Source organism: Stegostoma tigrinum, chromosome 8 (genome assembly GCF_030684315.1).
Source record: "Stegostoma tigrinum isolate sSteTig4 chromosome 8, sSteTig4.hap1, whole genome shotgun sequence".
Classification (NCBI taxonomy): Eukaryota; Metazoa; Chordata; class Chondrichthyes; order Orectolobiformes; family Stegostomatidae; genus Stegostoma; species Stegostoma tigrinum.
Window position 1 is genome coordinate 58,449,079 of NC_081361.1, and position 15,491 is coordinate 58,464,569.

General features: G+C 39.7%; 1 protein-coding gene across 20 annotated transcripts in view; it reads left to right on the top strand.

The window, feature by feature from the left end:
* Window positions 1–15,491, top strand: part of nfia (nuclear factor I/A) — a 738,669-nt gene that overhangs the window by 707,211 nt on the left and 15,967 nt on the right. The window contains exon 13 of one of the 20 annotated variants that reach the window (XM_059647912.1): window positions 7,511–7,624. The exons of the other annotated variants lie outside the window; for them this stretch is intronic. Within the exon in view, the coding sequence (XP_059503895.1) occupies window positions 7,511–7,525 (15 nt within the window). The 3' untranslated portion in view covers window positions 7,526–7,624. Of the gene's footprint in view, window positions 1–7,510; window positions 7,625–15,491 lie in introns of those variants that run through there. 20 annotated transcript variants of the gene reach the window in all.

The following is a 15,491-nucleotide window of genomic DNA, read 5'->3' on the forward strand; positions in this document are numbered from 1 at the left end:
GAGAGATTTTACTAGGACATGCTATACAGACACTTCCATAATGCAAGTAAAGTATTCTTCTCAAATGTATTTTTACTTCACAAACATCTTTCATTATTTAGTAACCAAGAAAATAAAAAAGAAACAACAACTTTTATAGCATACTGAAAGGGGTTCATGGACATATAATAAAATAAAATATAACGCTGAGTCACATGAGATAATAAATCCGATGATCAAAAGCTTGATTGCAGGGATAAACTTTAGAAAGTATCTTAAAGGGGGGAAAGCAAGGTAGTGAGCTGCATGGAGGGAATTTCAGAGCTTTAGGGCCTACACAATAACATATTTCACCGTTCTTCTGTTCTTTTGCAACTCGAGTACATATGGCAACTTAATTCTAAATCTAAAATATACAGGTGCCAATGCAAAGCAATTAAAATCAAGGATACCCAAAATGCTACGATTACAAGAGTGCAAATATGTTGGAGGATTGTGAGGTTGAAGGAGATTAGTGACATGGCCTAAAACAGGAGTTTATTTGAAAATCAAGATGCCGCTTTACCGGGTGGCAGTTTAAGTCAATGAGCATTGGTGATGAGTAAATAGTACTTGATGTGATTTAAGACACAGGCAGCAGTGTTTTGGGTGACCTTAAGTATACAGAATGCATTGGTATATTCAAAGTCGAAAGGTAGCTAAGGCATGAATGAGGGTTTCAGCAGGAAGTGTGCCAAGGCAGCTGCGAAATCAAACAAAGTTATAGAGGTAGAAATAGGCGGTGGTAGTGATGGTGAGCATTTGAGGTCAAAAATTAATCTCAAATGTGATGCCAAGGTTTGAAACAGATTTAACCTTAGATTGCTGCCAGGGAGAGGGATAGAGTTTGTGACTACAGAACTTAGATTGCATCAGAGATTGGAAATGATGGCTTCAGTCAAGTTAATATTTACTTGGAGAAAGTACAGAACTGGATTTTTGATAGGCAATATGATAATCAAGCAGTTGTGGAGGAATTGGGAGAGGGGGTCATGAGGTATATAGGGATGAAGTCAGCTTACATATGAAAATTAACACTCTGCCTATGTAGTTGTGAAATAGGAGGGGCCGAGCATAAATCTTTGGAAGATGCCAGAGGGAACGGTGAGGCAGCAGGAAGAGAAGTCATGTAAATGATTCTCTGGCTATGATTAAATAAGAATAGAATTAGATGAGACCGTCTCCCTCCTGCCTCATTTTTTTCAGAAAATTCACTAATCTCTCATACAGAGCGAGCAAACTATGATTAGGTTTCAATTATTTGATGATGGCAACTGGCATATATAAGCATCATAGGATGACTCAACAGACAGACTTACTGTACAAATTCAACTTCCTTTGGCCACAGTTACAACTGCAACTCATGTGCTATTAACTGGTTGCTTGTCTCATGCTGATTTACATCTGCTCGTTAAGCATTTGTATATCGTCATAAAGTAATATTAGAATGCCGCCCAACCAGATGACAATGAAGAGGCATTGGAACAATCAAAACATACTTTAACACTTTATATCTTAACAATTCATCAACAGATGCTCAAGAATCTGTATTTAAGCACACACAAAATGTATTTAAGTATTGAGATCTCATGCTCAATAATTATCAATGGTCACTTTTATTTACTAATCAAGATAATAATTTGCTGAATTAGGCATAGGTGGCTAGAGGCTGAATTACTGAACAATGTTTGTTTAGGTGGCCACTTACTGCAGTAACATGCAAAACAGACTGCACTTCCTGGATTAGTCGTCATAAGCCAAGTGACGGTGATATAAATACATGGCAATAGATACCAAGCCCCAGATTGGAAATTAGGTCTACCTGTGAATAGAAAATTCATTATCAAATACTGTTTCTACAAACCCCTCTTTTGAGTGCTCTAATATTTCTACACAATTGAGATGCATAATGATTTTTATTCCAGTGTGCCAAAACAAACACTTCTGATGTTTATAATAGGGCAATTGCTATTGGTGATAATGGCAGATGAATAGTTAATTTGTGTGCGTAATTTTTGAGATTGGTCAATTAAAAATCTCAGAATTGAGATTGATAGATTTTTACTGAAGTTACAGAACCATATGAGTAGATGGATTTAATTATGGAGCAGCCAAATTAACTCAGATAATCCCCCACCTATTATTGTATTTTCTTTGGACTGGATCTTGAAGAGACACAAGTGAGTGTTATTCAGCAGATGTTGAATGCTCTGCTTTTTGATATTATTGGAGGTGCATATTAAGAAAGGTTTCTGTTCGCAAATTAACATGATAAATTGGGGGATAAATTCCAAGCACAACTTGTTGCATGTTTTATGAAGTTGCCTCAAAGTTTGTGCAACTACTTTCATTCTCATCTACTAGCCTTGCAGTATTTCACACTTCAGGTGTCAGACATAATACATGAAAATTATTATGTTAAACTTAAAAGAAAAATATTACAACAAAGTCAGTCTGACTAATAATTCATTGGATCAGCAACTAATTGACTTGAGGAAGTACATACATTTAATTTATAGTCTAAAGGTTTCAGACTTGCACTTTAACATATCAGCATTGTCATCTCGACTGCCTGGTTATGAAACCACACGTACAGAGCACGGAGAAAAACTAGGCAAGGAGCCCTAAACATCTGCTCATTTAAATGACTGGAATCCAGAGGGTGCACCAGAAGAGCTCTGTGCTCAACAGCTTGAAGGAAGAAGATGGTTTGGTAACACCATCTCAGTTGGACATCATGAGTGTCAGCAAATTTTTTTTGCTAGACTAATTTGCATGACATAAGGTGCACAAATAATGTAGCCTCATTCCTGTCCTGTATCACCGAGGTCTTAGACAACAGCACATCGGAGAGGCTGAACCAACCGTTATCTCTGGATGAGCTGACCAAAGCCATCAACTCCTTAGAAAAGGTTAAGACTCCCAGAAGTGACAGTTTACTAAGCAAGTTGTACTCAGCTCTGCGGGACTTGATTGGCCAGGAAATGCTTGCGGTGTAAGATTATATGCTTCTGCCTGGTAGCTTGTGCGAATCCATGAAGAAAGGTATCATCACCCTTATCTACAAGCATAAGCGGGAGACAGGGGAAATTAGAAATTGGTGACCAATTTGACTGTTGAATGCAGATTACAAAGTCCTGTCTAAGATCATCACGGACTGGATCAGGCCTGTTCTGAGCTCAGTGATTGACCCCGACCAAATCCATGCTATACCAAGCAGGACAGTCTCTGAGAGCTTCATGCCCCTCAGGATATGGTCACATCGTTGTTGCTGTTGCAATCAGTGGGTGAGAATCAGAAAGTTTCCCGATCAGATCTGGAGTCAGGCAGAGCTGCTCACTCTCTCCTGTCTTGTCTGTGTGTTATATGGACCCTCTTGCCGAGTCCATCAGGAAGGATACGAGCCTGATAGGGGTGACTATTCCAGGCAGTGGAGACCTAAAGGTCCATGCCTCCATGTACATGGATGATGTTGCCATTTTCTGCTCAGATCAACTACGACTCATGAGCACCTGCGACCAGTTCAAACTGGCCTTGGGAGCCAAGCCAGATCAAGGCAAGAGCAAGGCCTTGTTCTTTGGGAACTGGGCTGACTGATCCTCTATCCCTTTCATCATCTGGACAGATTCACTGAATATTATTGGAATATGGTTCGGGGGGCTGGGACGTGCACAAAACCTCGGGTGGAGTAAATTGCCAAGGTAAGGCAGAAACTCAGTTTTTTCCACTCCCTCTCCGTTGTGGATAAACACCTGATCATAAGGTTTGAGGAACTCTCTGTCATTGTACACGGCCCAGGTGTGGCCCATTCCCTCAACCTATGTTGTTGCAGTCGCCCAGGCCATCTCCCACTCCATCTGGAGGTCTAAGATGGATCACAGGGCATCATTTTAAGGGACAACTCTGGATCGGGGGGAAGAAAGAATTAAATACCACCTTCATCCTCATGGCCACCGTCGTTTTGCGGCTGCATCAAGTTGTGCGTAGACCATCAGTACATAAACACCAAGTTCTGCCTGTACCCGGTGTTGTGAAGAATGCGACTGACCTCACTATGGAATGCTGCAAATAGTTGGACTGTTCTATATCACCTGTTCTTCAAGTAGAAATTTGCAAACAAAAACACCTTTGACCACAAGGAAGTAGTCAGCACACAATATCCTTGAGACCTTGCAGGAAAGGGAGAGGGTGGCTCCTGTCGGGTTGTTCCCTGAGCAGACTGTCAAAGTCATTCAGCAGAATACCTCATCACCAGAACTTTCCAACAAGCTCCAAGACGTCGCTTGGCTGGTTGTAAGAAGGGCATTACCAAGCAGATTCTTCACGTGTGCCTAGACTCGCTGCACCACTGCATGCTGCCTTTGAAGAGGCTGCAAGGTGGGTAGAGACTGTCACACACCTCTTTCCAGAACATGCCTTTGCAAAGGAAGTATGGAGAGAGATGCAGTCATTTTTGTCGAGTTTCATCCCATACAACTCAGTGACACAGGACTCTGTGCTCTACGGTCTGTTTTCTGGGACGCTCACTGAGACAAACATTGACTGAACCTGGAGGACCATCAACCCAATGAAAGATGCTCTTTGGCCTGCCTGAAACTTGTTGATCTTCCAGAGCAAGGCGTTGACCTTGATCGAGTGTTGCAGACATGTACCAAGGTCCAGGAGTACAGGCTGAGAGATGCATTAAGGTTTGGGGAGCTGTTGTCGGGGTGCGGTGGGGAAACACCACCATCTAAGATCTTTCTGCCAAAGTGCTTTGGGGGTCAGTTCAGTGAACAATCCTCCCAGTACCTCAAATGCAAGTAAATGTAGTTTTGCCTAAGGAAGAAATACCTTGGTTTTATTTGTTCTCCATATGTAAAGACTGTGTACAAAATCAAACTGTTCTAGTGTCTATGTATATATATAAATATTTTCTATGAATAAAGTATATCTTTGAAATAAAAAAGTCAATGAGGTTCTGTTTTGATATGAGATCCTCCCACCAGAATTTCTTACAATCAATTATCGGCTGATTGCTCTTGGCAGCTGCTCAGGTCAATTAGACTTGAGTCTGGTATAAAATTTTACATGTCTGAGTCATGATGTATGAAGTGGTAGACTTGGACTTGTTGCAGCAACAATGATTCTGAGCAAGATTTTCTATTCCACACTTGGACAAGAATATGTTTAACACTATTAGGAATTGAGGATTCAGCCCAACCATATATGTCATGGTACAGTGTGTTGGTATCCTTCCATTTATGAGATTCTAATAAACAGAAATGTGAGTAACCATTTGGCCCTGAAAACACCATTTAACAAGATCACGGCTGATCTGCCCTAAGGGTTCAATTCTGCTGTCATGCCAGCTCATCGTCACTCTCAAGTCCCTGATATTTTGGAAATATATCTACCTGCTCTGTAAACACTTGCAGTAATGTAGCCTCCACAGCTCTCTAGTGTAGAGAATTTTAGAACAATTCCAAAGAAGGCTCACAGAACTCAAAACTTTGATTCCTCTTTCTTTCCACTGATGCTGCCAGACCTGCTGAGTTTCACCAGCATTTCCTGTTTTCATTTCGTACTATTTACCTTCCTGATTGCTTCCAGTACTTCCATATAAACTTTCGGTGTTTCACATAAAGGTACACTGAAATTCCTGGAACACTTAGTAATTTTTGAAAGTTAACACGGTGATTTTCAAGAGATAACAGGAATCAGTCAATTTGCTTTGTGTGTTTAGTATTGTCCAAGAATGTCACATGGGTAGCAGTCCTCAGCGCTGCTTGCCTCTGTGGAATTGAATTAATTTCTCAGCCTGATTTTATTTTCTACCAAAGTGGATAACATCATAGGTTCTAATTGTTACATTGGATCTGCCACTTTCATGCCCAATCCTTTAACTTATCAATATCCAAATAATTGTTTGGTAATGTAGAACTTGTGTATTGTGAAAAAAGAGACATTTTGTTGAAGCTTTTCATCTCAAACCACATCAGAATAATTTTCAAGAAATAACAGTATAGAAGAGAACCATATGATAATGCTGTGTAAAAAGAGTACGTTCTTTGTTTGGTGTGCCTCAATTGGTAGAGATGTTTTCATGGAGAATGTACCAGTTGGATGATAGTTAACTGCCAAGTTTTGATAAAGTGGGCAGGTTGACTCTTTGATTAAGGCAATGCCTTGAGAACCAGGCAGAATGTGTATATGTGAGAGATAATGGGAACTGCAGATGCTGGAGATTCCAAGATAATAAAATGTGAGGCTGGATGAACACAGCAGGCCAAGCAGCATCTCAGGAGCACAAAAGCTGACGTTTCGGGCCTAGACCCTTCATATGTGTTTTTTTCTGCAAAGAACAGAGCTCTGTACATATTCAGCTTCCAGTATGTTTAAATGTGCCGCATGCAAGGTCAACTGACAATTGTAACATGGTCGTTAGCATAATTATTAGCACGTTCAAGATTATTTAGGAAATGTTGTCCAATCATAATATTCACGACTAGTGTTGGACTCTCTATCGTTTTGCAAGGTCAGGCTGTTTGGACATGGTTAGTAGGTTGCCTGTTGCAAACTGCCAAGGGTGAATGCTGTATAATGTGCCAGTCTTTCAGATGTATGACTCGATTGCTTAGATGCAGTCCAGCACTGAAATTCATCATTTGCATTGCTCATTTGTGCAACCAGCAGAATGGCAGTTTGTCTCCAAACAGCAGCAACCTGTTAATGACAAGCAACACTCATGTTCCTCCTGTATAATAGTTGTGTGCTGTTGCTCAGAATTTGAAGGTAGATTGTGCACTTTGTTAGTGTTAGATCTATTGTAAATTCATGCAATATACAGTGAGACATTGTTTGAGCAGGTTAGCCACGATCCCTCAGGATGACTTTGGTGCTCCATATTTCAGCATCAAGCTTGCATGATGAGAAAATGGTTTGGAGTCTATTTAGAAAGCTGTTGATGATGCCAGTCATACATTGTATGGAACTGTAGGGATCCCAATTGCTCAGTGAAGGTAGGCTTGAAGGTACTGTTGTTGAATTATCTATATCCCTTTGCAGGCACATTGTGGCCTCGTCACAACATAATTTCTGAACTTGTTTAATATTGTCAACAAGTTTGGAAATGTTATAATCAATGCTTTAATCTAAGCCACTGAAATGGATTAGAAATACTGAGGCCCCAACTGATACTCCGTATGGCACCCTGTTATTAAAAGCTTGTCAACCTGAAAACTTCCCAGTAATTTCTACCCTCTATGTTTTAATCTTTAGCTAATTCTCTTCACTCCAATAACATTGTGGTTACTAAATGAATTATATTTTGGATTAGCAACACATCGATGGCAGAATTCAGTCTGAAGAATTCAGCTGTTTGTTGTCAGCATTTTTATTTTATGTTTAAACAGCATTAAAAAGTATAATGCAACAAAAATGTGATGGTACATTGATTAAAAAATTGACATGATGCCAGTCTATAGTCCAACAGGTTTATTTGAAATTACAGGGTTTTGGAGCATAGCTCCTTCGTCAGATGAAGTGAAAGAGAAGCACACAGACGGAATTTATAGCAGAGGGATCAAAAGATCCTACATGTGGTATCAGTGGAATGTCAGTTGAGGCCGTCTTCATTGGTACGGAAGTTGGGCTGTCAGTTTCTGCTCCTCGAATTTGCATTGTTCGGTATCTTGAAGGCCGCATTGGAGGATGCTTACCTGAAGATCGGATGGTGAATGTCCTTGATGACTGAAGTGTTCCCCAACTGGAATTGTTGCATAGTGTCCATTCATCCATTGTCGTAGCATCTGCATGGTTTCACCAACAGACCATGCCTTGGGGCATCTTTGTCTGCAACATAGGTTCCATGAGTATCTGCTGTGTACATGGTGGGTGGTTTTCCCACGTGTGATGGTAGTGCCCATGTCCTTATTTAGAATTTTTTGTAATTAACTCTGTATCTCATTTCATCAGATTATACGTCATCCCTTCACTTGCTATTCAGCTATTGATACTTTACTCACACTATCTGACACTTGATCACCTGCAGACACTTATTATTCGACACTGCACTCACATCATTTATATAATCTTTTGACTTCTCTGCCCATGATCTCTCTGCCTGTAAGTTCTATGTCTGTGTGCTTCTCTCTTACTTCACCTGATGAAGGGGCTACACTGTGGAAGCTTGTGATTTCAGATAAACCTATTGGACTATAACTTGGTGTTGTGCGACTTCTGACTTTGTTTACCCCAATCCAACACCGACACCTTCACATCATAAAAAAATTATGTGAGTATGTAACTAAGACATCACAACTAACATTTAAACAAGTATGTTTCATTCACCATGTTATCATTATTTCTGATCAGCTGTGATAACTTCTCATTTAACAAACTGTTAACATTCAAACAGCTTTCACCCAGCTTGTTATGCTATGTTATTTGTTTCTATGAGCAGACTTTACCTGTGAACTGTGAATTAGGTCATGTACTTTCATCTTCTTATCTCTCAGACTTCTAATTAAAACCCTGGCCCACAGTTTGGACAATTGATCAAATGACTTTTATCCATCCTAAACAGGGACGATTCACCAGCAACAGGTTCTCCACTTGATGAAATAAACCTAAAGACATACGGAAGGATATATAACATGCTGCACAGCTGTGGATTCCATAATATTTCCAACTAAACTATCACTGTCGCAGGATTTATCTTGAAACATGAAATCTTATAATGAGTTGCACATAACTGTGTATTAAAAATGGAACCACATTACAGGAGTTAATTAGTGGGGAACATAAATTGTCAGATCCAAATATGATGAATTCTACCAGTAATACTATTAAAGATAATTGTTATTTCTTGATGTGACACGAGTATCTGCTAAATTGGACTTATTACTGTACTGTCAATGAAAATCTATGTCTGTAGTATCCATTTGTTATTCAAATCTCCACTGTAAAAAAAAATTCCATTTATATAGCACCTTTTCTAACTGAAAGATACTCCGAAGTACAATACAACTGGAAATCAGATTTTCGCTTGTATTTTAGGAAACCAGCAAGCTAACTTACACTAGGCAAGGACCCAAGAGCAACAATAAAGTAATCATTTGATAATCTGTCTTGCAGTAATGTTGGTTGAGGATAAACATTGTCCAAGATATTGAGACAACTGCTTTGCTCATGCAGGATAGAGCTGTAAATTTGATTAGTGTATCTGCTACTGGGTTTAATATCCAGGCTTTGGGGTACACAATGCCTGCACTGTTTGTGACCTACAAGATGAATCAAAGTAGCCCATCTTTTAAGTCACACACCATCCTTACTTATGGGTATATCACAGTTCTTTCCTTCATTTTCATTGAGTTAGAATCTTAGGATTTTCTAACATGCTATTATATTTACATGATCATCTTGAGGACTGCCCAGTTCCAGGAAGAAACTTGTTCAGTGCTGCTTAGAATGGAAAATACATGCTATCTTGTTAGCATATCCTGAGAATATTTTTTTTTGAAACTGGATTCACTCAGGTTGCTGGCATACCCAGGTAATGCCTGGAACAGAGATAGTAGGAACTGCAGATGCTGGAGAATCTGAGATAACAAGGTGTAGAGCTGGATGAACACAGCAGGTCAAGCAGTATCAGAGAATCAGGAAGGCTGATGATTTCTGAAGCAGGGTCTAGTCCCGAAACATCAGCCTTCCTGCTCCTCTGATGCTGCTTGGCCTGCTGTGTTCATCCAGCTCGACACCTTGTTATCTCAATGCCTGGAACATACCAGTCTTTACCTTAACCGAAGTCTTGAAATATAAGCGGTTGTGCAATAAGAAATCATAAACCTTTTGAATAAGAATTTTTACTTTTTTACAAAGATCAAAGTGGCTATTGGTGAAAGAAATGAATTATAAAACTAGAATGTTTTCAGTAAGAAGCAAAATAATAATTACTTTCTTGGACCTGTCTCCAAAGAAGTTTGCCTTCCTTGCATTATTTCTGCTGTGGTAATGAGGCACGAATTATTTTGTAAGTGTTAATGTGATTCAGGTGAACCTTTCTCACCCAATTCCTTTTCTTTTTGATTGCATACATGAAATCACTGCAAGGCTAACATTTATTTCTTATCTCAAATTTCATTTGAGAAGGAAGTGGTGAGTAGCCTATTTGTGTTTGTTTCATCTTTTGATGGAATATGGGCATTATTAGCAAGGAACTTGGGTCTCTGTAATACTATTCCTGTGAAATTACCACAACCCCACAGAATCACAAGAATTGCATGCTTGTGATGGACCCACAGTGCTGTGAGGTAGGGAGATCTAAGATTTTGAAGCAGCAGTGACAGAAGAATGGCATTATATTCCTAAGTCAAGATGGGGGTGAAATTCTCCAAGGTTCCTGAAACAACACCTTCCAAACCTGCAACCACTACCATTTAGGAAGGAACAGGCCACAGATACATGTGAAAACAGTATCTGCAAGTGCCCCTCCAAACCTCTGTCAATCTGGTCTTGGAAATATGCCACCATTCCTCCAATATCATTGGGTCCAAATCATGGAACTCTCTAACAGCATTTTGGGTGTATCTGCACTAAGCAGATTGCAGGTCAGCACCTCCTTCTCAAGGGCAGTTAGAGATCAGCAATCAGCCAGTGATGCCCACAGTCCCTGAATTAATAAATAAAAAACTTTTCAGGTGATGAATGTCCCATCCAGGACCTGTTGCCATTGTCCTTCTAGATGGTAGAGGTTACAGGTTTTGGAAGGTACTGTTAAAGATGCCTTTGGTAAGTTATTGTGCGGTATCTTGTCAACGCTACACTTTGCAAGCACAGTGCACTGATGGCGAAGACAGTGACTGCTTAAGGTGTACAAATGGAAACCTCTCTCTACCCATGGAGCAGATGAAAAAGTAGAACTATTGAAAACAACTCAGAATGTTGTTTTTTTAAGTCCATTTTCTAGCACATAAATCCACATTGATCAAGTAGACTGCTTGTCTTTGATACTGATGAGTTTTTTGAGTATTATTGGAGTTGCACTCATCCAGGCAGGTGGGGGAGGGTATTTCATTCCAGCCCGACTTGTGTCTTGTTGATGGTGGTAGACTTTGTGGACTCAGGAGATGAATTACTCACTGCACAAATCCCAAACTCAGCCGTACCTTTGTTGCCACAGTACTTATATGACTAGTGAAGTCATGTTTCTGATCAGTGGAGTACCAAGCATGTTGATGATTGATGCCTTTGCATTGGTAATGCTGTTGAACATTAAGGGGAAGCAGTTAGAAATACTCTTGATGCAGGTGATCGTAATGTTGCCCTTGTATGGCCCATATATTAAGTGCCATTTATTAGCCCAATCCTGAATGCTGCCCAGGTGTTACTACATGTGAACACACAATACTTCACTGTCAGCAGGAGTGCAAATGGAACTGAACATTGCACAGTCATTAACAAACATCCCTACTTCTGACTTCATGAAGGGAAGTTTGTCAGTGAATCAGTTGAAGCTAGTTGAACCTAATACACTGTCATGAGGAACTCCTGCAGCAGCATCCAGGGATACAATGATTGGCCTTCAAAAACAACCATTTTCCTCTATACTCAATTTGATTCGAGCCATTGTGGAAGTTTCCCTATGATTCCCATTGAATGAAATTTTGCTGGTGATCCTTAAGGCCATATTCAGTCACATGTTGTCTTGATGTTGAGGACAATCAGGTTTATTCACCTTTGGAATTCAGCTATTCTGTGTACATTTGGACGAGGCTGAATGCATGTTTTTACAAAAATAAAGCTGAATGTTCTTAAGACCCATAGTGTTTGCCATATCTAGTACTTGCAGTAATCTTTTGATATCAGATGGAGTGAATCCACACAATTAAAGTCTGTGATCTATGATTTGGGGGACCTGAGGAGTGTTAGTGGATGAATCATGAAATCAGCAGATGATCCACTTGAGGATGTTTGTAAATATTTTGGCCGTGTCTTTTTCATTCAAGTGTGCAGATCCAGAATGATTGTGGATATGAATGTTTATGAAGCCTCTGACTCCTGTTAATTTTTAACAGCATTTCCAACTGGTATGTGGGTGGGACAACTGAGCACTGATTTGATTCATTGGTTGCGGAAGTAAAATTAACTGTGTTCAATTTTGGGTGAATGTTATCCCCTGCTAGATTTTCTGCTGTCCAGGCAACGCTTTTCATCGATACGTTGCTGGTAAGAAAAAATTGGCCTTCTGATTTTGAGTAGTAGGCAGTCCTTGCAAAATGGATGAAGGATTCTATGATCAGGAGCCATTTAAAGCCATCCATCTGTACTTCTAAATCATTTAACATTTCTGATGTTTATTTCAGAATTGTTGAATGTGGTTGCATGATATAATATTGCTAATAGTCTGTCCTGTCGATTCAAATTGTTTAGAGTTTTAAACTCATAAGAGATCACATGGACCAATAGATGTTTGACTGATGAATAATATAAACTGTTGTTTTATTCATTGTAACAATACAGGATCAGTTTGCACCATTAAAATGGTGTTTTATAACCACAATCTCTGTGTGACTGTTTTGCATTACATGAGCTGAATACCTTTGAAATGACACACACATGCAGGCAGTTATTAAGTGCTTACTCAGCAGTTCTGGTGAGGATGCGATTACATTGCTTTTTGAACAACAGTTGAAGAACTAAATCCGCATCTTAAACTACATTCACATTTCACCTTGAATACTGAGCAAGGACAGCCAGAAGTTTTTATGATGGCTTTCCCGAAAGAACTTTGTTCTGATGATGCTGCTGCATCATTGCATCGAGATTTAAAAGAAAACTAGAATTGTTGAAGAGGTGTTTCCCACATGAAAAATGCCATCAGTGAATTGCATCCAGAAAGACAATTTTCTGAAGCACCCAGTTGTTTTACATAGAAACAATTTGGGGCCACGAGTTGTACAACCTTATTTCACTACTCCCTACTTTAAATAGCCTTTCCTTGCCATCACATAAGAACTGTATACATTTATTATCATTGCAATTAATTGAACCATGCCTCATTCCCTCGGTTATTAGACAGAAGCCCTACTTGTTGGGCTCTGTAACTAACAAATATTTGGAGTCTTTAGAAAAAAGTGAACTAATCATTTTCACATGCACAACAAACCTTTGTGACCAGTTCCCATATTTATGAAATCCTGCAGGTGTCAGTTATTTAGGTATCATATTCAAATTCTTTAGGACTTATTGTGAGATACATGTGTTTTTTTTTCCTTGCACTGTGTAGCCATATCCTTTGTTAAAGCCATTTTGTATTTAATTTGCTTTGAAAATGACTTTAAGTATTTTCAGAAAACATTAAGAATTTAAACAGTGCTGAAAGTAAAGTCTCAGGATAATGCAAGCATTTTGCGCTCATTGAACTAAATTTGAATTTGTCTTTGCCGGTTCGAATACGTTTCAGTTCAACACCTCATCCAAAAGACAATACTCTGCCAATATGACACTGATGTGTTCATCTAGATAATGTGCTCAATCTTTCAATGAGCCTTCAGCCTGTGTAAGCATGCTACCAACTGAATCCAGCTAGCGTGCAAAACCATACACAGTAGTGTCATAACATGATACCTGACAACTTACTGCATAAGAAAAAATGTTTCCATGTATTGGATGTGGTTCATTTTTGACCAGCAGCTTAAATCTACCTGTTTTGGTTGCTGTCTTTTGGGCCACAAGAAACACTTTTACTTACTCAACAGAACATGTACATGATTTCGAACACCTTCATCTGATTCCCTCTTGACATTCTGAGGACAGCAATCCCAACTTTGCCTAATCCCCTTAACACACCTGAAGTTTCTCGTCCACTGTACCTCATCAAGTCGGTACCATTTCCAATGTTTTGCCATGTTTTCTGAAGTGTAGTACACAGAATTGAACACAACATCTCAGCTAAAGTATAACCAGTGTTTTATAAAATGTTACCGTAATTCCCTTTTCTTTTTGATGTAGACGAGGATGCTGTATGCTTTATTTAACCAGCTCTCCCAACTTGTCTTCCCATGAGTGTGCCCATTTCACTGGTTTGTACAACCTCCACTAAATTTCCAAGTTTTGTTGTCATCTAAAATAATAATTGTTATATCAAAGTCCAAACCAAAAGCAGTGGTCTGAATTCCAAACATGGGGAGCACAACTGTATATTTTCCGCCAGCCTGAAAAACAATTGTTTGTCCCTCAGAGATAGCAAGAACTGCAGATGCTGGAGTCAGCGGTAACACAGTCTGGAGCTGGAAGAACACAGCAGGCTAGGCACCGACCTGAAATGTCAACTTTCCTGCTCCTCTGATGCTGCCTGGCCTGCTGTGTTCTTCCAGCTCTAAACTGTTTGACCTGTTTTTCTCCTTTCAGCCCCTTAGCCAATTTTGTATCCATGCTGCCAACTTAATTCCTAGGTTTTAATATTGTTAACAAGCCACTGTTACGGTAGTCTATCAAAGGCCTTTTGAAAATCCATATACACAATAATAGCCATACTGCACTCATCATTTCTTGATTAACAAATTCCAACTTAGCCAAACGTAAGTTGCCTTTGACAAATCCATGCTAACTTTCATTTTTTAGCCCATACTCTTTCCAGTTAAGTTTGATGCCGTTTATTTAACGGCCTCTCCAGGACTAGTGACAACCTGACTAGCCTGTCATTGTCAGGTTTAACCCTCGCCCTGTTTATTTTCTCCCCAATTGGTGTAACATCTAGGATTTGTGCAGTCCCCTGGCACTCCATCTGTATCAAAGGAAAACTAAAAGACTGCGGCAAAGCCTTCACAATTTTCATTGTTACTATCTTCATTAACCTGGAATGCATCCCATCCAAACAAGGATATTTTTCTCTCTCTCGGTGTACTGCCAGCTCTTTTGCTATATTCTCTTTATATTGCTCATCCTATTGAACACGCTGTACCTTCTTCTTACTGCTGGATTAGAAGCATCCTGGAATTGTTGTGGTGAAATGATAGATTCCCTGCCTCTGAGCTAGAAGCTCCAGGATCAACTTCCTAACAGGACTGTTGACCGCAGAAGGAAGGTTCATGATGCACTTCAATGTACTGACAGTCGGCTTGGGAAGCAACCCACCTCTTAACCTGCTATTTTCCCAAGGGAAATGAGAGTGTGAGAAGATGGGCTTTTAAAAAAAAGAATTCTCTTCTCCAGTACAGACCAATGAAAAATCTTCACATAATCTTGGGCATGCCTTCAGCTTGCACAAATGTCTTGATTGTGTTTAAACTCTCCTTTGTTTTTGACTCCAGATTTTTTTTGAATTTATAAGTTTATAATAGATGCTTGACCTCCCTTGTATGTGAGCTGCTAATCTAGATGCCAGATCTCTCTTTCCTGCTTGATCTGCAGAAGGAATGGGAGAGCGTCATGTGGCTCGGCAGAGGGACATGAGGCTCGGCAGAGGGACATGAGGCTGAGGTGGCAGCATT